The sequence below is a fragment of the Micrasema longulum genome, unplaced genomic scaffold, assembly GCF_059751315.1.
Source record: "Micrasema longulum isolate JH-2025_06_02 unplaced genomic scaffold, ASM5975131v1 h1tg000971l, whole genome shotgun sequence".
Classification (NCBI taxonomy): Eukaryota; Metazoa; Arthropoda; class Insecta; order Trichoptera; family Brachycentridae; genus Micrasema; species Micrasema longulum.
This window is the reverse complement of record NW_028278162.1, coordinates 111,166-135,744: the sequence shown is the minus strand read 5'-3', so window position 1 is coordinate 135,744 and position 24,579 is coordinate 111,166. Positions and strand designations below refer to the sequence as shown.

At 32.8% G+C, this 24,579-nt stretch overlaps 1 protein-coding gene across 2 annotated transcripts in view; it reads left to right on the top strand.

Annotated features, from left to right (window-relative positions):
* Positions 1 to 18,384, top strand: part of LOC148277828 (myosin-IIIb-like) — an 84,824-nt gene extending 66,440 nt beyond the window's left edge. Inside the window, exons 7-21 of one of the 2 annotated variants that reach the window (XR_015823353.1) lie at positions 420 to 622; positions 1,233 to 1,413; positions 2,649 to 2,799; positions 4,194 to 4,404; positions 5,807 to 6,102; positions 8,088 to 8,383; positions 8,498 to 8,772; positions 9,047 to 9,212; positions 9,305 to 9,554; positions 9,856 to 9,996; positions 10,076 to 10,209; positions 10,745 to 10,929; positions 11,451 to 11,476; positions 12,784 to 12,921; positions 18,009 to 18,148. Coding sequence is in view for 1 of the 2 variants with exons in the window: in XM_088232306.1 (XP_088088432.1) it covers positions 420 to 622; positions 1,233 to 1,413; positions 2,649 to 2,799; positions 4,194 to 4,404; positions 5,807 to 6,102; positions 8,088 to 8,383; positions 8,498 to 8,772; positions 9,047 to 9,212; positions 9,305 to 9,554; positions 9,856 to 9,996; positions 10,076 to 10,209; positions 10,745 to 10,929; positions 12,784 to 12,921; positions 18,009 to 18,372 (2,991 nt within the window). In the remaining variant the exon portion in view is untranslated. Of the gene's footprint in view, positions 1 to 419; positions 623 to 1,232; positions 1,414 to 2,648; positions 2,800 to 4,193; positions 4,405 to 5,806; positions 6,103 to 8,087; positions 8,384 to 8,497; positions 8,773 to 9,046; positions 9,213 to 9,304; positions 9,555 to 9,855; positions 9,997 to 10,075; positions 10,210 to 10,744; positions 10,930 to 11,450; positions 11,477 to 12,783; positions 12,922 to 18,008 lie in introns of both variants that reach the window. The other variant, XM_088232306.1, reaches the window with a different exon arrangement.
* Positions 18,385 to 24,579: the final 6,195 nt, after the last annotated feature.

Sequence of the window (24,579 nt, the reverse complement as noted above, 5' to 3'; positions counted from 1 at the left end):
CCCTTTTTAGTGGATCTTTATTTTGCTTAGCAAACATATAAAAACATTACAATTAGTAGATACGTCAATTTATTAGTTTTAATTTTATTTATGAATTTTATCATTCTGCAATTATGTAATTACATTGAAATTAAACTGTTTAACATAACACAAATTATTGATATCAGATGTCTATTAAAAAAATAATTTCTCCACATCTTTTCGTATTCATATTCTCATGGATACTTTGGAAGTCTAATTCCGAAATAAAATTTTCTCAAAGTGCTAGTAAATTGTAATACTACAATGATAAAAAGTAATCAATTTCATTTTTATTATATACAAAGTATCATTCTAAATAGTTTTTGATGAGATATAATATTTAGATCTCTATTAAAATTAAGTCTCATGGATCTTTATATAAAATTTAATATTTTTAGGCACCAAATAGGAATCTTGAAGAGCGAATTTTGCGAGTGAACCCAATAATGGAGGCGTTTGGTAACGCTCGGACGGGCATCAATTCTAACAGTTCACGGTTTGGAAAATATCTTGACTTGTCAATGACTAGAGCCGGCAAGGTCACTGGTGCTAGAATATCTGTTTACCTGCTGGAACAATCCAGAGTTGTACACCAAGCCAAGTAAGATATTCATGCTTATTTATCAGTTTGAGGCCCAGTGTTCATTAAAAAAAACATGAAATAGTTTTTAAATTATAAAATATGAAAATAAAACAAGTAATTCCTACATAAAGAATTTATATTTTTTTATATCCACTGGAATTGATTCAGATTCCGTAATACAATGAGAAGTTTACAGAGTTATCTTCAATTGTCTATAAAGTAAAATCAATTTTCTGTATGAAAAGTTTAATTTGCAAGCAAATGTTTTTTGAAACATGTTCAATTACAGATTACCGACGAAGATACCTCAAATTTTTATACAAATATACACATTTTCGTACATAATTTCGATTTTGATTTATAGGCACTCGAATATAACTCTGTTAACTTCCTATTGTAATCGGGGCCCAGGTCTGAAAGCGTTAGTCAGGTTAGAGTCAGTTCAACGAAACAATAAAATAATGGTGGGAGAAAATACTTCAAATAAATATTTAGTATTGACACTCGGGTATCAAAGCCCGAAAGCTTAACTACAAGTCGGTTAAACATTTAGTTTGCTATTTTTTTACAGTAATTTGTATCTGATTTACTACTAGGACCTGATTTAACAAGTTTAATTTTTTTTTAGTGCGGAGAGTAATTTTCATATATTCTATTACCTTTACGACGGCTTGGAGAGTTGTGGAAGAGCTTCCAACTTCTTCCTGGACAGTAGTCTCAGAAGCAAACACAGATATTTGAGGTCCCTTTCACCAGTCCATACTCCGACAAATATCGACAAGTGGAATCAAATAAACGAATCGTTTAAGGTATATTACATTTTTCTTTACTCACACTATATAAAATATTTTTATGACTCGTTGCTATCGTTACACAGTAGAAACACTATGAAAGTTAATGGGTTCTGACAATCTCTATTTCTAAGGAAGGGTCTCATAGGCATGGATTTAAAGGTTATTATTATGTACTAGTATTTTTGAAATAAACCTAAAGTAACTATGGAAACAATATATTAAAATTATGACAAAGTAAGAAAAGAATCAAAGGTCTTAATGTTATACCACTGCAAAAATTACATAAATTAATGTGATTTTAAATTTGCTATTTGCACGATGTCTAAATTTTTTTTTTCTATGCTTTAAATGTGGGATGATAAGTTATCTCACAATCGGTATCACATGAGTCTTAAAACAAATATATTATAATACATATTCAAAATTATCTTTCAATCTAATGTTTTCATATGTGGGTACAACACAGCATTGCCAACCTCCATCAAATAGGTGGCCAACGTTACCAGTATCATGATTCATTATTCTCCGTGTTGTCCACTCAAAAACCCCGAGCAGGGGAGGGTACCTGCTAATTGAGTCAAAAAATTTAATAGTTCTTAAAAATTTCATAGATAAAATCATTTCTGTATTGCAATTTTATTATATTAATAAATGTTTAAAAATTGGTAGAATTTCAGTTAAATTCTGTAGATTGCTCCCAAAACCGTTAGATCTACTGAAAAATTGGTAGGGTTGGCAACGCTGGTACAACGTCCATAGATCGATGACACACACACTTTGCATTTATATCGCATCATGGTTACCACTGTAAGATTTTTGCTTTTTATATGTAAGGAGCTTCAGCACCAACTGGAGATGACAGAAGGAAATTGATGTTGGTTATGCATGTATTACATGTTGAATATCATACAGAATTTTGTAATGAAGTACGAAAGTAACTGCAAATGTTACCACAGTCTGTGGTCCTTTTATAGGCCGTGTTTTTTGTTCTCGACGTCACTATGGCGGAGATGAAGTTGATGTACTCCAGAATGTTGCGCTGGATTTGTCATCCGATTTCGTTAGTAAAAAGTAACACCATATGTGTAATAATGTGAGTTTTGCACAGTATATTGTATTGTGTTAAACAGAAAATGCTAAGTTGCTTTCTTTGGTCAAGGCTCTAAATTTCTAGTAAAATAATTTGGCGTGTGTGTGTTATTAATCTATGGATATTGTACCGACACATAATAATAATTGTTTGATTTCAGTTGATAGGTTTCCACGAAGAAGAAGTGGAAACTGTTTACAGAATGCTTGCGGCCATATTACATCTCGGGGACATAGAGTTTGGTGAAGTTGTATCTCAGGATAATACTGATAACAAATCTAAAATTTTGGATTCATCTCCACTGCATAGAGGTACTCAGAAATAATATTATGTACTATTATATGTATAAATTATATTTGTTTCTCTTTTTTCCAGTCATTAGGTACCGACTTGTGATTTTAGTATAATTTATTTTCGCAATAAATAGTCATTGCTTTCTTCATAGGGCACTGCATTGATATGACTGTTGCAGTATATCCCGATCATGTTTTGCTTTATGAAAGTAAAATGGTAATATAGTCTTACGCTTAACATGTCACTCCATGGACTCTGAATTGTTGCATTGTAAAAATATTTTTTAATCAATGGATTGTCGACCTATCAAAGCAGTTAGTGTAAGATTTTATTTATAATATAATAGTGTCTTAAATCTTGAATGTGTAAAATTTGTTAATGGTTATAAAACAACACAAGAATATAGTTCAGAAAAGAGAGACTATGCTTTGCATATATCAACGGTAAAAAGGCTAAGTGACTGATACTATAACCGGAATTGAGTTATGTATGCCACTTTTCTCAGAATTTTAAGTTGCATCGTGTGAGCTGACATCCATGAATATCGGACCTAAAATTTGTCTGACACATCAAAAACCCTTCTGTATGATGATAATAAAATCAATGAATTTGTACAAAATTGGACTTATTTTTACAAATCATCATTTAGAGTTACATTAAAATCAGATTTTGTCATTATATAATATTATTATATTAGCCGTAATAGTTTTACGTACCACCCTTTGGATTATTGTGCCCCTAAAACATCTAATGGGGCGTTACTTATTTACAAACACGTTATTAATTCATTCAATAATGTGTTTATGAATATTCTTTTATTTTTTATTATATACTAGCAGAAAACCATTGGCTGTCCTGTTTTTTCGGATGAAAAGTAACATTTGATACTTGTCAGATCTCTGGCTATCTCTATGCAAAACATCATGTCAATTGGTCGCTCTGTTGCGATGCAAAAGAAAGACAAACAAATAGACCAACACACTTTTTCATTTATAATATTGCATGGACGTTTACACTTTTTCTAATACGTTTATATTATTACTTTTAACCGCAGCATATCGGTTCAGAGCATTGCCCATATAGGAACCGATAGATCTGTACAAGAATTCTGCTATACTACACTGCTTCGCTTATTTAACTTATCCTTGGTGCATAACTAGAATTTTGCATTTATAATTTATTTAAATACGTATTTAAAAATAAATAATAAAATAAATTGTTTTAGAATTGATTCAAAATAAAAAAAGTAATGCTCATTTTTTATTTTAAAAATCATTAAATGACTCCTGCAAATTAAGTTTATGGCGCATCGCCTTTTTACCGTCGATATGTATTTCTGTTAGTGGTCTAATAAGGACTTTTTTTATCTCGTGTTGTTACTCAAATAATTTGTGCTTTCATTACACCGCAGTATCCCGTCTCCTGGGAGTTGATACCAGTGAACTCCGCGAGTGTCTGACCTGCAGTAGTGTGGTTACCAGGGGGGAGACTATCACTAGAAACAATACTCTCACAGAGTCAGGGGCCGCACGAGATGCCATGGCCCGGGGACTTTACTCCCGTTTATTCGACTGGACAGTTAATCAGATTAATACCCTGCTGTCATTTAATAGGCCACATTGGTAAGGAAATATGTGAAAATAACCAAATATGTTTATCAGTATGTATTTGTGTACCTGTGTACTATAGAAAAGACTTATTATACTTATAATATAGATTAGGTATGATAGGATTAAAAATAATGTCTCATATATGAAAATTATTACTATAAAGGGCAGCCTCCTCGTGAGAAAATAAAGAAATTATTTGATTTTTCTCAAGCCTGGGTGTTCTGTGCTGTATATCACCCCTGTGATCCTTTCCTGCTGTGGTACAAAAAATATATAAAATGTAATAATTGTATTTACATATAATAATTACTATTACCTTCGTTTGTTCTTTTACAGATGGTCGTTTTCCTGTTATGTATATATTTTTATTTATTTATTTTAATTATTATTTCATAACAATAATATGAGGTTATGACAGACTCCCTCTCCTAGACATAAAAAGATGCCCACTCTAGAAGAAGAGGATAAACACTGCAATTTTTAATTAAATATTTTGAAAAGTATATTACAGACTATCAGAATGTTCAGGGTGACGAGTGTTGTACTCAGCATGTTTTGTATTCAAATATTGTTTCAAATTGTATTCATTCATCTTAGCAATAATTTAATTGCGTATTAGGCACGTTGATTCTAAACCAGTTGTATTCGGCTTGCACGAGTGACGTCGATGGTCGCTTGGCCTACCAAAAGAATTGTCACATTTATACAGCCTGCCACCAAAACAAATTTCCAATGTAAAATGCTACACGCTCTTCTATTCTAACCCAGTCTGTAACTTTCAAAAAAACTTGTTTCTTCATTCCTAACTTTAACTGGCAACTTAATGTAGTAATTTTTGGTCCAAGATCCATTATTATAGGTATTTTGAGCCATTGAGATATGTATGCTAGGAGTAATGAAGTTGTCCTCGCTTCCAACTTTTGCACTTTGTATTGTTTATTTCCCAGTTACTATTCCTGCATTCCATGTTAATTTATGAAAACTAAATATTTTTTCAATTTAATGTTTTGTTTTATTATGTGTATTTTGATGGTATGTTTTCTCTATAATATGTTCATAATAAATAAATCAACAATTTTCCCAAAGACATTTTTTCTACAAATTTATATTCACACAAAATAAACAAAGCATTATACGGCTACCCCGTGGGGGTAGGTAGAGATAATAAAATCCCACACCATTCTTTCTTTCCATACAGACATCGCTTCCTCTACATTCATAACCACGCTTGATATTGCTTGTCTCAGCCTTACGTAATGCACAGATCTCGACATGTAATGAACTTCACAGAGTCATTTCTGTAGTATTTCCTCGCTCTCCGTTTATCTTGTAGGCACATATATGTATTCATTTTTAATAAATGTATTTTTATAAATGTGACAAATTAATTTCACTATACATTTTTTTATTTTAGCTCTGAACAATTATCGATTGGTCTTCTTGACATCTTTGGGTTTGAGAACTTCCCTTGCAATTCATTTGAACAACTGTGCATTAACGTAGCCAACGAGCAGATCCAATATTATTTCAACCAGCACATTTTCACCTGGGAACAGCAAGAGTACTTGGGAGAAGGAGTTCCAGTAGATCTTGTGGAGTTCTCTGACAACCGCCCTGTACTGGACATGTTGCTCTCTCGTCCTCTAGGCCTCTTGGCACTCTTGGATGAAGAGAGTAGATTCTTGAGATCCAATGATCGGTCACTAATTGGTAAGGAAAAAATCATTACTTTACTAGATGATAAAAATGCCATTTACATTAGAATTTGTATTATTTAACATTTATGTGAAATATTTTCAATCTGTGAGATATATTATGAACTTATTTTGTAATTATTTGCATCAAAATCATCTAAGATGCATGCTCTAGAAATATGGTCTAATGGTCTAATTGACATCTTTCGAGTTAGTCGAAATTTAGCATTTTTTGTTATGCCCGTTTGACAAATGGTAACAGCAACGCTTGTAGTGACATGCATAAAAAAAAACTAACCACATTTTCTCTGTTAACTCTTCCTTCCCGGAGATATGTAGCCAGTACACATTGCATCTAATACCATTTATATCTCTGTAACTATAATAAATACTGCGTTAAGATTTTTAGTGTTCCTTCATTATACATTTACGTATCAATTGAAATAATTTATTATTAAATAATAAATACTTACTAGGCACAAAAAAGAATTTCATCAGAAATTGGAGATAAATCACCTATACAATCAAATGCTTACCGGTGTTTTCCATTCGAGGAGATTTAGTAAAAGAGTACCAAATATACGACTGTCTCAAACACTCGTCTCACTCTCGATGCTATAGATATATTTCCCAAGCCCGAGAGACAATTTCACATGTGACACAGGCCAGCCTGTACCACTGGCGGCAAAACGCCAGTTGATCTCAGTTACTCTCGGAATTTCTCTGTAAGGGTGGTCGGTTTGCTCCCGCTGCGGGCATGAGAAAATGTCTTTTTATTTTTTTTATCGATTATATTAAAAATATTATCATTTTTGACTTCAAATATAGTTAATTGAAGCATTTGCCTATAAATGTTGCATTCTTCAGATTGTAAATTCCTCATTATTGTAAATGTATTGACTACACAGCACTGGAATGGGCAGATTTTTTTAGCACAAGGGAAGGGATATAAGTTATTTAAAAAATAGATAGTGACCCTCCTCAGGAATGGTAATTGGAATATTGAGTTATGCATCATTCTTTCATAATAATCATCATCGTCGAACCCTAATCCCCACCAGATGGTGCATAAGAAACTGTATTGGTAAAATACATGCAGTGTATCTCTATCAAGTGTTACAGGAAGGTAAGGTGATCAGTCTTACGCTTTTGAACCAGTCCAGAGAAGGTGAAATATTGCAGTATTAAATCACCTTATAAACGAATTAATATTTCATGTTGACCCAGGACTTCAAGTATGGCAGGCAAATATGCCAACCACTACGGGGTGGACTTTTCTCCACTCGATTTCCTTTTTCGGAATTTTAAAATTAAAGCCGCCATCAAGTCGAAAACACTCGTCCAGGGTTCTGGTTCTATTTCACAGACAGAGCTTTCTTTTTCCGCCTTGACTCAGTAATAATAACAATACCAATCAGTCGAATTCTCACTTCAATATAGACAAGGACTACCTAGGCCAGTGACACGTGAGCCCGAGGTGACACGCCAAGACATTTTAGATGACACACATCATTTACTAAAAATCTAGCGATAGCTTTACTTGTAATATTTCCCTCAATGTACTTATGTAGAACCTTATTCTCGGCGTTAAATAATATTAAAACGAATTGACTGACTGATGTTGTTTGTAACGCTTGCCTGTATTTAAAATGTAAAAATACCAACCTTTAATTTAAGATTTAACAAATTAATTTAATCCAGCAACAAAAAAGTTGCTAATGTAAATACCATTTTTTTTTCACTTTCTCATAATAATAAATAAATATATAAAAAACAAAACCCTATTTAACTTACTAGGGCTGCAAGCATTATTAATATTTATAGATTTGTCACCTTGCTCAAGCGAGGTTTCTTCAAAATGTTGACACGCCAAACTAAAAAGGTTACCTATCACTAACCTAGGTAGATAATAATTATAAATTGAATTCTAGGTAAATTAATGTTGAAAAATAAATTATAAATTATTAATGTTAAAAAATGACCTTACTTTCTTTTGCACAGAGAAATTCCATAACAATATTAAAAGTAAGTATTACGTCAGACCCAAGTCGGACGCAGTGTGTTTTGCCATCCATCACTTTGCTGGTCGCGTGGTGTACCAGGCCAGCGGGTTCCTGGAGAAGAATCGCAACTTCCTTCCCCACGAAGTGATTCAACTAATGCGCCAGAGCCAGTTTGACATCGTCAGGTTCCTGTTCCAATGTCCCATCACTAAAACTGGAAATCTCTACTCTGCTTTGCAGAGCGACAGCGATTCTAAAAATTCTAGCTCGCAGAGTTCAAAGGATGGAACGAGGGTAAAACATAACAATTGATTTATTCTTATTTAAATTAAAGCATAATTAAATATTACAAATGGCGCTATTGACAAAATAACTTAACAAAACAACCAAATGTTTATATTTTTTCAGGAGCGTTATAACAGTCGCGGGTTGGCTTCTCAATCTAGAGCTCAGCAAACTGTGGCCACATATTTCCGCTACTCCCTTATGGATCTCTTGCAGAAAATGGTTTCAGGATCTCCTCAGTTCGTGCGTTGTCTCAAACCCAATGAATCACGCTCACCAAAACTGTTTGATAATAATAAAATATTAAAGCAGTTACGCTACACCGGAGTTTTAGAGACTATCAGAATTAGGCAAAATGGTTTCTCACATAGATTGAGTTTTGCTGAATTTTTGAAAAGGTAATATAGATGTTTTGTAAATCACTGATTTCTCAATGTTGCGTGTTTTAGAATGGCTAATCTCAAGATCCCACGAGAGTCAATTATTTGATGATGGTATATTTTCAAATATTGTCCTTGCTCTGTTCTTGTTTAATGTTTCTCGCTATGTTTAATAAACTTTAACCAATGCATTGGCTTAAGCCATTTTTCAATATCTTTAATAAAACATAGTTGAATCAATTAAAATAAAAAAAATTCTTATATTATTACAACATATTTTTTCTGATTTTAGATATAGCTTCTTAGCATTCAGTTATGATGAAAAAGTTGAACCCAATCGCAACACTTGCAGATTACTTCTCATAAGACTTAAAATGGATGGATGGGCGATTGGAAAATCTAAGGTCTTTCTAAAATATTACCATGTAGAATTTTTGGCAAAAATTTATGAGGAACAGGTTTGTAATTTATATACCACATAATATTATGTATTAAGCATCTTCAGGTTTTTATTATATACATGTGTTATTAAATGTGAACATATTTTCAGATAAGAAAAATAGTCCTGGTACAAGCTTGTGTACGTCGCTGGTTAGCTCGGTGTTACTATCAGAAGGCGCGCTGGAGAGTGTCCTCTAGTGTGGTCACCCTACAGAGGCACGTCAGGGGTTGGATAACGAGGAAAAGGCTCTCCGAGAGACAAAAGCAAATGGAAAGGGAAAGAGAGAGGGAAAAAGAAAGAATTCGTGTTGCTGAAGCGGAGGCCAGAAAGCAACTGAATAATGTCCAGCAACATCAAGGTAATGTATAGAAACAGTTTTATTTATATGCTCTATTTCGAAATTGAACCTAACTTAACATTGTAATAAGTACAACAAATGTTTTTAAATTTTTTACCTTTGAAGACAGGAATTTCACTCTGTAAATCATAGTATTCGTCAAACACTATAATATTAGCTCTTGTTCTTTTATATCTATCGTATTCTTCCAGTAACCTTTATTGAAATTTCCTCAGTAGCCTCATTTATATGTTATATGAATGAGTTTCTTGTTTTATTTGTAGCTAATGAAACTAAAAGTATAGTATTAATAATGTTTTAGGGCCGGATGCGAAAATGAAATCAGCCGTTGCAAAAGCCAAGTTAATTAAACGGATGTCTTCTCAAGACATGATGTGCGCTGATGAATCCAACGATAAGGAAAATGTTAATTCAAACAAAGCTGCGGTTATAATTCAAAGCCGTAAGTAAACAATAAACAAAACAAAAATCTGTAAATATTAAATTAACATTACTCGTTCAAAAGCTTTTTTTTTCTTTAGATTTCCGTGGTTATACAGTAAGAAGAAAGTGGAGTGATCGCCTTAAAGGCAAACATCAGAGGGGACCCAAGAGACCCGCTTCACACACACCCTCTCACGAACGTCAGGCTCAACTTATTATCTTCTCTAAACAGGTATGCCAGCATAAAAATCTTTAAATGTCACTTGTCGATAAGCATTTGGACATACTGAAAATATTGTTGACTAAACTAACTTATATAAGTATTTGCAGGCGTTGCCTAGTAGGTGAAATAATTTAGCTGGATAAATCTCACTCACGTCAATAAAGATTTCAGCCTGTTACTTCATAAAAGTCATCAGAGGGAAAAGTTGAAAAAATGTTGATGTCTGAATGGTGAATGTTACACAGTGTGTAAAGTGACAGTTTAGACCAGCCAATGACAGGTCATAAGCCCTGTAAATGCCTGGACCTATATACCCTTCTAAAAGGTGTTTTCTCTGTCTGTTGCAATAAATTTCAATATTAATTATATATTTGAACATTTTATGTAACAAACCTAATCTGCGAATCGCGAGCTTGCATCTGCTATCAAATAATTTAGTTTGTTCCTTCATTGTAGTAATATGTTTTTCAAGAAAGTAACCATGCTTTATTTATTTGCATTAGGTGCTTAAATATACATATCTTCATTTACTTGTTTCTTTTAGATTCACAATGCCAACCAAGATATCCACAAAATAATGCGACGCAACAAGCCGGGCGTATCCATGGAAGAAGTTCTTCCCCTGCCGGATGACTATATTGCTCCACCCGGGTTCTCTCTCATGTCTTCTCTCGCACGCGACGATCGCGCTGTAGAATACTTCCAGCAAGATGGACATCCGTTATCCAGGTTATTCATTTGGTTTTTTTTCACCATTGTTAATATAAAATACATTCCTACATATTTTTATGTGGATATTGCTTATCGAGGAATTCTCAGCATATATGAAACCTGAAATTTGAATGCAACTGTGTAGGCGATTATAAAAAAAATTGTCGCATAAATATATTTTTGTTTCTATTAAAAGTTTTTTTCAAATGTGGTTTTTCCCAAACTTGAGTAATTGAATACATACCTTTTAAAACAAAATGAATTTTGCTTGTACTTAATTTTTGTTAATACCTTGTCCATAGAATATCTGAACGCAACACTGTTTAACTTCTAACAATTCATTCTTTATGTAATGTTAAATTTATTCGTAATTCTTTCATTAGTGTTTGGCTTTATAACTATTATTCTGTATATTGTATTATTATTGCTGCCTTGTTGGATAAAAACAATACAATTTCACCCGTATGAACAGTCCGTCACCAGAATTCGATGAAGTTGAAGATGAAGTGAATATATGTTGGGACTTCCCTTTATTACAGAAAGAAAGTCGAATACAACCTGACAGGTAATAAATTCTTACAAAATATTATGTTACTGTTATCAAAAACATTTTTCACTTTGTGGTATGACATTTTACACTTATTTGTTTATGAATTTGTATAAACCACTTAAATTTTTTTTTAATTACACTTTAGACCGGTTTTGAGGTTACAGGAAACCAGTCGAAGTGTAATTAAAAAAAAAATTAAAGTGGTTTTTACAAATTTATAAACAAATAAGTGTAAATATTATGTTGTTAAGAAAAGTACTTACTCATAATGTTTCCACTCAAAGTGAAAAACAGTTACAGAATCATGTTTAAAGGGCCTTTTACATGTGGACAATATAACAGATATGACAATATTGTCATGTCCCAGCTCCGTGAAGAACTCCTCGACCGTGCAGGACAAATCGCTGGGACAATACGAAAATTCGGCTGCAGTTTACACGTGAGTGCTGCGAAAATGAATATACGATGGTGTTTCTTACGAGCAAATTCACAAAAATTATTGTTAATTTTATACCAAGATATATTAGAATTGTTAAAGGATGAACCAAATAATAAAAAGGATTGTTTTCTGCTGTCATTTTTAAATTTTTTTTTTGGATTGACATGTTGGTCACGTGCGATGGTGACGATAATCATTGCGTAAGAAAGCCTGCACGTCTATATCCATGGCGAGATCTCGGGACAATGTTTTGTCCTACAAATTACTATTTACATGTGGACAAGTCAATGTCCACATGTAAATAGTAATAATAGTAAATAATAAAATAAGACAAGTGGTCGAGTCCTGGGACAAAACAATACCGTATTATCTATGTGTAAATGGCCTTTAAACTTAGGTTCTGTCACAACTTGCACCTCCTATGAGTCAAAGAATTAAAAACAAATTTATTTTAATTTTTAAATATTTTTTTTTAAAGGAATAAAAATAGAGATTTTATAATAAAGTAAAGTAAATTTTATTCTGGAAATAAAAGATGAGTGATACTTAAATCCACAAATTTATAATGACCAATGATCTGCGGTGTAGCCACATTTTAAATACTTCCAACCGGTTAGTGGAATTCACTTTTAAGGTCTACGTTTCCAAGCCAAATAAAATAATCGACCACACACAGCTCTTGATCATTCTGAGACGCACTTTCCAATTGATATTTTCATCACAAAAGATTGACCTCATCTTGTTTGTTGTCAACTTATTTTTTTATCAGGGCCTAAATTTTTTTATTATAATTATTTTTCTACAGTTTTTTTAATGATTCTGTTTTGACATTTTTAACGAGAAAACTCACAGTATCAAACATCATTGCTTCATATATCTTTAGATTTCCACACGATGACAAACCCCTAGGTGTTTCAAGTAACCGATCCCTGGCAGAGAGGCAGATTTCTTCTGCGTGGCATAATGTACTACCTCACACACCACAACGCGCTTTACCCAGAATGCGAAGCAATTTAGTCAAGTAAGTCTTATGAAGATAGCAATAGGGAAATATCTTTTTTTTTTACATTTTTAAAGTAATTAATGTCTATGAAATACTGTCTAGTAAAAAATTATTTTTAAATTTGTAATTTTGAATTCCTGCAAAAAGGTCATTCCATTGGCCACGCCCCTAATACGTCACGACTCATGTTTATTTGTTCCTGACGATTAAAATTTATTTAGAGCATTATCACGAATCTTGACATCACAACTACCAAGGTCAAACACGTTGCGTTTTCTAGCAACGTATTTTCATTAAATTTCTTTTTTACATTTATGTATGAAAACATTTCTCTCATATATATCATATTGATTTTGATTATCAATATCCATATTGATTTCGATTATCCAATTAATTATTCTAAACCCATTTCATATATTTTTTTCAGTATTCGTAGTATGTGATATTTCCCTATTTATAAAAATAGAGCATTTGAGGGGGTCGAAAGCAAAAATGCCACTGTCCATGATCACTGTTTTTGGGAAAATCAACAAAACTATTAGCGAAAATACTATTTCTTTTAAATTTGATGTGCACATTGAACTTAAAATGAATAGTTTTTTTGCTACCGGTTTTGTTGATTTTACCAAAAACAGTGATCATGAACAGTGGTGTTTTTGATTTTAACCTCCTCATTTTATTGTATGGCAAAGTTTCTCAAAAATGTATTCAAAAAATTAATTGTTGACAAAAATGAACTGCTTTTCAACATCTCAGGTTTATGGGACAATGTGTTTGCAAAAGCCAATAAAATATAGCGGTAGCCGAAATTTCAGAACGAATCCAACTTACACGGGATCACCCAAAAAAGATACATAGTGATTAAGTTGTTGTGGCAACCGTGGGCGGTAGGGTGTCCCAGACTATAAGGGCAATTTTTTTTTTTTACAGATTGAGACACGCATACCCTCTTATTTTGTTCCATTTGACCTTAATAACTGAAATAATTAATATTATTGAAATCGGATAGCGATAACCCGTGCCGACTAGATGTCAAACTTTGAATATAAAAGTTTGTATGGAATATTTTAACTTAATATTTATTTTGTAAATAAAACAATGGTACTTTGATTATTGTATCATATTTATGATGTATTATACATATTAATTATTTAAAGGACATTATAAATTAAATTTTCTTTTTAAGGTTTGTTTTTTACAGTCAGGATATACTTTTCTGTGTTCTTGTACGCAACGTAATAAATATTGTTTTTGTTCCTTGTCCACTGTGATTAAGCCATGAAAGTCTTGCAGCAACTTAACAGCTCTTTCAGCCGTATCATTAACTGCTTTCAGTGACTGCACCCTTATTTTAGCGTGTTGAAACGAAGCATAAGCAGCCCACGAAGTAGGACACTCCATGAGAAAACTGTCATCAATTTTAAGTCGCCTGAAAAAGGATCTGCTGTTCATGGAAATAAAGTCATCGATGTTTTTTTCGAAAAGAGGCCCGCTAAGTTCTTCTCTCGATGGAATGTAGCGTTTATTGTGGACCGATGGATTTTCTTTGGCCAAATTAGCAACTATTTTTACCTTACTTTCTTGGTTAATATCATCGTCAAATAGAGACATGATAGACACTTCGTCTGCCAAATACCACAAATGCTGGCAAAACTTCTGTATAGCCGCTTTTGGTATAGTTTTGTCGACCATTTCGTATGCCTTCACAGCCTTCAAAAAGCACAAGTCCTGGTAGGGCGCTTTTACCGCTAAAGTGCATTGCAGCCAAGGCTTGACATAGGATGTCGCGATAAACAGGCAGACGTCTAATAGAGCTGTTTTGTCCTTATTTGACATTTTGAATTGAGAGCTAAACAACGATATTTTTAATGAATAAAAAGCTCTCGTCATCCATCTTGCTTGGTGCATGGCGCCTGGAAGCCGAATTTTAAATTCATTAATTTTATCTCCGCCAAGAAATAGATGCAGAGCTCTATTAACTCTCGATAGTCATCTCTTACAATTTCTTTGGTCAATTCAGTTCTGTAATACTCTAAAAGTTCATCAATTTTAGAATCGTTCAGACGTAATAGCATTTCTTTGTGGCTTTGTATCTTCTCTACATTGATGTTTTTCCAGTTTGATTGAAAAATTTTGGATAAAGGGATATCGGGACTTGTAGTGACTTGGCTGATTTTGGCCTCGAACACAGCTTTTAGTACCAATTCGTAGATGTGATGGCGGCAAGCAAAAATCAACATTTCTCTGTTCAATTTCTGTTCGAGAAGCACAAATGCACCATTAATTCGGCCTGTGTTAGAAGCAGTAGTATCACAACAGAGGATCTGTGCTTTATCTTCAAGATTCCAGTCAACAATAGCATTCCAAACTGCTTGTGCCTGTTCGCTTCCCGATGAGTTTTCTAATTTTGGCACAGCAATAAGTTGTTCTTTATTATCGTATAAAATAACGATTGGTAGACGTTCCTCTTTAGATTTGCGTACATCTAAAGCCGGCAACAGTTTTCCATTCCAGTGGACAGTTACAGTATCTGGTACATCGTTTTGAAAATTAAGTTTTATAGCTTCTGCGCGATGTTTTCGCTTTTCTGTACAAATTCTTTGGATGAAGGACTTGCTTATAGGAAATTCGTCAGTGTTGTGGCCAAGTGCTTCAATAGTTGCTTCAATAATAAAGACAGAATCTCTCATACTCAACTGACACCTGTCTAAAGCCGCCACCAGTTTCAGAGTAACGAAATTTTTCTTCACAGAAGTTTTAATAGTTTCGGGCTGTTTCCTCTCAGTTGGAATGGACAAATCTTCTTGTAAGTCCGTTACGTCAGAATCAGAAGATGAAGTTTCTCGTAATTGCTCATGAGAAGATGTAGAGGGTGTTATGGATGCCAAATAAGTGGCCAGCCGCTTTTGCTCCTGGATATTTCTAAGACTTGCCTTTTCCTCCTTTTCTGTCAATTTTTTGTCCACTCCAGCTAAATGACCGGGTCGTCCTGGCTCTCTCTGTTTTTGTAAGAAAATCTTATCTTCATTTATCTTTATTAATTGAAGCGCATCGGCATGTGCAATATCAAACAAATTTTTTGTATTTGTAACAAACTCTTGTCGACGATGCTCAAACACATCTTGAGTTTTGTTTGCATCTTTTTGCAAATTTCTCCAATCTTGGTATAAGGCTACAAGTTTCTTAACACAGTTAGGTAAAGATTTAGTCGGTATACGTGCCTTTTCCCAATAAATAATGCACTCACGAATAGGAAGATTTGCACTTTCATTGACGCTTAAATTGACTTTGCGAATATTATAAAATAAAACCGCCAGCACTTGTCCACTAGAGGGAAGTTTAGAACCTGCAATTTGATGTTTTATATCCCCAACCAAAAATGTTTCCTTTTTAGAACTGCGTAACTCCACAGACATGTTGACACAACGAAAACAATGCGTTCACTAATAAAAACAAACACGATATAACAAGCACATTAACACTTAGTTCGCGCGCGCCGTACTATGTAAGTTCTGACAAGTTCCGATGCAAGTCGGCACGGGTTGCCGTGATTCAATTTATGTGAAATTTTATTTATAAGTGTTTTGACATCATTCAAACAAAATTAGAGGGTATGCATTGAAAAAATAAAACTTAAATTTTTCTGGGACACCCTAGTGGGCGGTCATGATTGCAACCGGCAACAGATTTCCAGTTTCCAGAGTAGCCAAAGTTTTTGACGTTTAGCGTGTTTGGGATACAAATCACAATTGTACGGAGTCCAACTTTTAAATGTCAGAAACAAAAACAGACTATTTATTCTTCCTAAAAACTAATTAGATCATGCTAAACGATGTAGTAGTATGCCTGCAAGTCAGTGGTTCGTACAATAAGCTTACGTTAAACAAATGTTTTCGTTGCTTCTAGTTAGTTATGTTTCACTGTTCAAATGTTCATTTTGATCACTCACCGACCAGAACTCACGATGTCACGGCTGGTGTAATTTCGAGGTTTTGGTGGGGATTTTCAAAATTACAAAACTTTGAACTTCCCCATCGTTACATTTGTTCTGTATTATAAAACAAACTCCTGTTGCTTCAAATAAAATATCCATTGCAATTTATTTTGTTTAGTTTTACTAAAAGTAATGAATGCTTTTGTTCATGTATATTTGTATTTTATTATTTATATATTTACTATGTCATGATTAAACTAACTAATACATCAGATACATACTAGCAAAAAAAATGTTTGCTATTATTACTCATACTTTCCTTTTATATCTGGATTTTAAACATTATTTAACTTGTTACTTTTTTTTAATACTTACACAATTATTATTTTCAACCTTCAATTAGCTTTCAGATGAGTGAACTGAGAAAATAGGTAATAAATTATACCTACATATTAATATTTCTAGTATACATATTTCAATAAAGTAATTGAATTTGTGTGTATTTTCTGAACTTTTCTTTAACTAATTCACAGTATAATAAATGTGATCATACAAGTCTACATACAAAACAAGACTTAATATATCTCTTTTTTTTTTAAATAATGAAATTATATTTTCCTTTCATAGGTCTAATTAAAAAAATATTTTTATAAATTATAGTAAATAGATTATATTACTAAAGTATATTTATGTATGAGATAATCTTTGTTTTTAAATACCTGTATTTCAAAATATCTCATCTTTTGCTTTTACAAAGGGATATTTTAGCAGTCTTTTAAGAGTTAATAATATCTTCATTTTACCTTATCCAATGAAAATCTTAGACCATTTTTGACTTATCTATTCTCTTTACAAATAATATGTTCTCCATTTCTGTCCTAATATCTGTGGCTTGGATCTATAAAGACTAATGTCATAAATTGTAATATTACAGGAGAGTAATTATTTAGCCATTTTGTGGTGTTATGATGAACTGTTTGATGTCTATGAAAACAAATATAAATAAAAAATATTACAACACATGCATGTGTGTATAAAATAGTTATACATACAAGGTTTTTAATTGACCATCTATAAAATGGTGGCGAGTAAAATATTAAATCTGCCATTTTAAGTATTTTTGAACCTTTTTGTTTTATTGTCTAATTATTTTATGTAACATACTTTACAGCAACAAAATCAACGAGCTCTGTAACAATTGGGGTTGGAGAGAGGACCCTACGCCGGACACGAGCAGAGTAGTCCTGCGGGTACACAACCCCCCTAACATCCCCCGGCCCTCGCTCGTGTCCCGGGACCGCTCCATCCCCGAGGTGTGCCTTTCCCCTCCCGAGCGGCCAGAGGAGGAGGAAGATGACATCAGCGGCCCCTTCAACTTCCGCCAGCTGCTTCGCCCGACTCGAGGGCCGACGGAGAGCTTGAGGAAGAGGAAAATACGCCCCCCCGCCAAACAATCCGTCTGGAATTATAAAAAAGCTCCGGAATCCAAGGAACCGCCCTCTTCAAAAGTGCCTCACAGTAAGCGATTCTCTTAGAACTATTAAAAATCATCTGATTGTGATTTCCATTGTTATGAATAATTTCTCGGATGAATAAACTTAATGTTACAGAATATAAAAAATATTAAGGGATTTATTTTTTAATATAATAATTACAGTACTCTCAGTAATCCGCCTCCCTTAAAATCGGGTGTAGTTTTACTGTTGAATTTGTACTTGGATCTTGCAGTTTGATTTATACAAATAATCAATACAATAATTGTAAACTATATATTAATTATTATTTAACCCGATCTGAGAGCCAAAGCTTACAAAGCTCGGCGCTCGAGTCTTTAGGCACGCGGCGGACTACTGAATTTGACATTTAAATACCGGTGAATCATAGAGCCTGATTTTGTGCTCACAACTAGTAAAAGTAACGGCCGATTGTAGTAGTTGTCTGACAATCGAGCAGCGGATTACTGAGAGAGTACTGTATTATTATTTCATACTGACTAATATATTTTTTAGGTCATTTATTTATTAGACAAATCTGTGATTACATGTTTTATTTATCATGTTGAAATAATATTATATTATTTTTCTTAATATAGTTAGAAATGTTTATTATATTTTTATAAATACAACGTAGTATTGATTTTCCTTAAATCAAATAAGTTAATTGAAATAAACTTTTCATGTGATTTTAGTTTCCACTATTTTCTAATATTTAGCAATTTTCTTGAAATGTATTTCATTTAACAAAATATTTATTTGACCGAAGGGCAGTCCCATTGTAAAGTACTTAAAAAAACATTTATTTTTAGTTAAAGAGCATAATTGTTTGCAATACTAGTTTAATACTTAATGATAGTGCTTAGATGTATTTTAAATACCAAAGATATTGTGATTAAATAGATGTATTTTAATTAAAATATGGAAATATCTTTAAAAAGTAAATGCAATGTTTAGTTACCTAACTTATAGTGAATTAATTAGGAAAAAAATATTAGTGCCAACACTGGATTTATTATGATTACTGTTTGTATACTATTATGTGGTTTAATCAACTATAAAGATTTAAAAAATATACATAAATGACATTATTTTGTATGTGTTTTCTCAATCCAGCAGTTACCAATTCTAACTTAATAAATATTTTTAAAACTAACAAATGTGTCTTAGCTTAGAAACTAATGGGAAAAAATCGTATGTATTTGTACCATCATTTATATTATGTATGTAGTTCTATATAATATATTTTGTAATGTACCTAAATTATAAATTAATTGTCATGTGATATTGTGCCAATGACTTATGTTATAATAAATTACAAGTTTAGATGGTTAAAGTTTTATTTATTTTAATCCCTTTCTGAATAAACAAATCAAACACCAAAATTAAAATAAAATTTTAAATACTCTAATTTTGTATTGAGCATTTTCAGGTATTTACTTTCAGTTCCTGAAAGTGAAAATTAACCTTCAAGGGAGATTTTTGTGTTTCAATAAAAATGAATGTTGAATTTATTTTAGAATATAATACGATAAAACATGGTGTCCAACAGATGGTTTTAGACCGTAACTTCATTGAATTAAATAAAATACAGATGCACCGAAAATAGTTCCTAACTTGTCCGGCGCAGTAGATACCTGGTCCACATTCACATAACTCGTAAAATAACGCCCCTTTTGCCGTCGAATATTTTTTATTCGATGTTCTGCCGTAATTTATGAATAGACAAGGCAGCCCAGGGCGGGGGACGGCGGGGGGCGGCAGTGCGTGGGCGGGGCGGCCAGCGGAATGGCGGCCGAAGATCCGCCAGATTACAATTTACCCGAAATAAAAACGCGATCTATCGAACAAACGCTCCTGCCCCTAATCAAACAGGTAACACTATATAATTATTCTGCATGTCAACTTTTGTCCTCGTCAGACACGTCACAAACGTCAAACGCGTCAAACTATCCGACTGTTGTGATTTGACTTCCGTATTTCGACAACTAGAACACTCCTCAGCGACCATGACTGCAAAATCACACTTAAAAACCGCTTCGTTCTATGAAATCAACTCGACTTTAAAACCCGAGATCATTCCGTGTCAAATTTTCTTCAATTTTAAGTTTCGTGGAGCTTTTGCGTACGGCGAACATAACCAAGAAAATGTTGTTATTAGACGAAGCTTCCTCGAGTATAAATAGGCCACTAGACAAGTGCGTGTGTTGTTTGTTTTGCTACCGTTCTGAATATTGTTCCGTGGCTATTCAGTGCACTGGGCAGTGGACATTAACGTCAAATGAAAATATTCTCCGAAGAAATGAAGAATGTGTATTTTTCGGTTCCCGCTTCCCGCCACTATTTGCGCTCAACTTTTCACTGCTAACTGTTGCACATTTTCCACGGCGTCTGCGTCGACTTTTACTGATATCATTCAACTAAATTAATTATTCGAAACTGTTATAAATTTGACTTACGAAATAATTTTACAATTAAAACAATGACCGTGCTTGGAAATAAAAGAAACACCCATATAACGGTTGTGATTTATTCATTTAAATAATGTTATTATATAATTTTAATTGATTACAGATTCATTTATAATTAATTTACACAATTAACTATTTCCACTAGATTTACGCGTACGTAAGGTAAAAATTCATTTATATCCGTTTTATATAGAAACTTTTACATTGTACATTATACAACGAGGTTGAAAAATTTACATCAAGTTGTGAAAATTTGATTATTATTTCAATCATTTTGCGAATGAACTATTTTCATGAAATAAACTCGCGTTTAATTTGAACGTAGAAAGAAACATCCATACAAGGGTTGTAATTTATTAATGAAACTAATGGTATTATATAATTTTAATTGATACATATTCATTTATAATTTATTCAAACAATTAAATACATTTTCACTAGATTTACGCGTACGTAAGGTAAAAATGTATCAATATCAGTTTTATATAGAAACTTTTACATTGTTTAGTATACAATTCGGTTGCAAAATTTTGCACCAAGTTGTAACAATTCGATTATTATTTAAATTATTTTGCGAATAAACTATTTTCATGAAATAAACTCGCGTTTAATTTGAACGTAGAATAAATTACCAAGAAAATAAATGAAAAATTAATCACGATACTCACGAAAACGCCTAACAATCACCACTCCGCGTCATTTTCATGACTTTAACTGCAAATTAACGCGAATGTAATGGATTAGAATAAATCTGAGTAATTCTGTGATGAGAATTGCGTTTGGCTTTAATTGATTTCTCTATATTGTGTACACAATCGAACCGAGCCGGACGTTTGGTGACACACGAGGCGTTTTGTAGTAAGACTGACAAACTTCCCGCGAGTCCTGGAGCAGGGCCGCCCAAGCGCGGGGCGCAGTCCGCGGTCCTGCGAGGGCACGGCCGCGCCGAGGAAGACGGTGACTTGCGAAACCGATGCAGGAGGTGGGTGATAAACCACTTACGCCTGTACGAGCGGCGGGAAAAGGGATCAATGGATTTTAACAATGAACTAGAAATCCTTCCTATGAAGTGCTATGAAAATACGAGTATGTTTATTAGACTTTCAAAATCTTAGTATAGAAAGATATTTAAGTTTGTAGAAAAATAATAAAATTTTATTTTTTCGTATTTCTTGTAAAAATACAGATTTTATTAACCTCAAATCTCAACAGAAATGGGTAACATGATAGTCATGGTCGAATGGTTTACATAACTTAGTAGTAATTAGTTAAACCAGCCCAAGAATAATTATGCTATAAAAAAATATGTATATTTGAAAAATTATTTTTTAACCCTTACGGATTATTATATTCATTTAACAATTTTTTTTTTTTTTTTCACACTGTTGGTAATAATATTTTTTACATCTTTTGAAAAGTTTGTCAGAGTCTTTTGTTTAGTTTTGTCTGGTAATTTATTGTAAAATTTCTGTCCCTGGTTCATTAGTATCGACTGTCCTTGTCTCGTTTTAGAAGGTTGTATATGATATTTTTATGAAATTCTCGTACTGCGTCCATGTTTACTACATAAACTAGATAAAGCTCTGTAATTTTCCATTCTGATTTTAAAATCTTTGCTGAAAACAGCATTTCTCTGAAAAGATACAGTTGCTTATGTTATAGGAAAATGCGGCGTTTTACAAATATTTATATTCATGGTGTTTCAAAACATGCCCTTTTTCAATGCACAACATTTTGTAAAATGTTCATCAAACCTCGATTTCTTTTATCAGGCCCTAGATTTCTCAGTTTTATCCATATAACCAGTATGTACCTAATATAAAAATAATTATATCATAAAATAAAATTTAAATCTTTTTTTTTAGACAAAGATATGAACAATTTTGAATACAAAAAATATAAATAAATCGAGCGCACCACCTATTTAATTTGTATCATAAATATAATCGAGTATTAAAAAATAGCATTAATTATTGTAAAAATATGCCCAAGTAACTCTATGGATTGATTCCCTCAGATATTTTAAGAATCTGGCGGAGACTGAACGACAAAATTCGATAAATAATTATTTGCTTGAATACTATTACAGTTCGAAGTGAACAAAAACAAAGAAGATATTTGAAAATAATCTTAACGGAAAATTTAAGGTAGACATACTAATAAGAACTCAAATATATTACACATGCTGACGTTTTATGCAAATAATGATTATTCATTCTTATTTTATGATTATTATTACGCAGTGGACGTTTGATGGAAAAATCTAATAGATACTCGAAGAAATTACTATTGTCTCCTTTCAAATTTCTGTTCCTATGAAATTAACAAACGATATTAGACATCCCATGAACGATAAGAAAGTCACGATTCTAACTCTCCGGGATTTCAGCAACGCTTTCAATTCTGTCGATTTTGATATCCTCCTTGCACACTTCGGTTCTCTCAATTTCTCACTTCCTGTTTTAAAATGATTTTCCTCATTCTTAAATGGCAGACGTCGGAGCGCCATACTGGCAAACAAGGCATCTAAAATCAATAACCTAAGCACAGAAGTTCCTCGTGGTAGTGTACTGTCTCCATTTCTATCTTCATTAATTCAATATCTTCGCATTACGACAGTTTGTTTCATCTATATGCCGATGATCTTTAGATTTACTTCCATATTAGTAATGATTTTAAGACGCTAAACTCTGATCTTAATTCGATTTCTTGTTTGTTCGAAGATAACGGCTTATTGACCAATCAGAAAAAATCTCAGGTGATTTTAATTGTTAGCCAAAGACATTATTCCTCGATGTTTTAACCTTTCATACTTTAGTAATCGACAACAATGGGTTTCTTTTCACAAAAACAGTTAAAAAATCTCGGTATTATTATAAACCTTCACTTAGCGTGGCGATAACAGATCACTGAGGTTGGGAGAAAGTTTTACCGCACCCTAAGAATTTTCTTCTAACCACTGAAAAAAAAATCTGTTCCAGTCTGTTATTTTGTCTTCTCTGTGCTATGATAATATTTGGTATCTTAACGCCAATACCGAACTCATTGATCGTCTGGAGCGTTTGAAGAACCAGAGAAAAAATATAACCATGTACCAGTGTCCTTTCGTCCTGAACTCAAGTGACTTCGTTTAGTTAGCGCATAAACTTTCAATGCCTCACTTCTTTATAATATTATTCACAACCCTTGCGTACCAAAATATCTCTCTGAAAATTTAATTTACGGTTCTGATTATTTATCACTTCGCTCTTCTTAGGAGAGGACGATTTCTATTCCTCGACATATTACATCATCTTTCAGCAATTTCTTTTTTGTGCAACATTTTGGAATGAGCTATTTTTCATGTAAAAAATGCACCTTATTTGGCCACTTTCAAGAAACCCTTGAAACATTACTATGTATCCTTAGATTTTTAACCTCCCTTCATTTTTAAAATTTTATATTCCGTCTCTTTTCTGGTTCTTCCTCCCGTCTCCTTCCAAACTCATTACCTGATCCCACATTTCTCATCCTTTAATGTGTGTATGTATAACATAATGTACTATTATTAAGTTTAAAAGTGCAAGCTTTTTTCCCCATAAAAAAAAGCTCTTATATTTAATTGATTAGATTTTTCTTATACGTATTTTTTTTATATTTTCTTCAGTACTAATTTTTGACCAACTCTTCTTTTAACCGGTCTGTTTTTGGCTGGTTGGAAGATATTGCCTTTAGCAATAAGTCCACTGAAGTATTTATTCTTTCTACTCGAAGATTAAAATAAATAAATACATTTTTG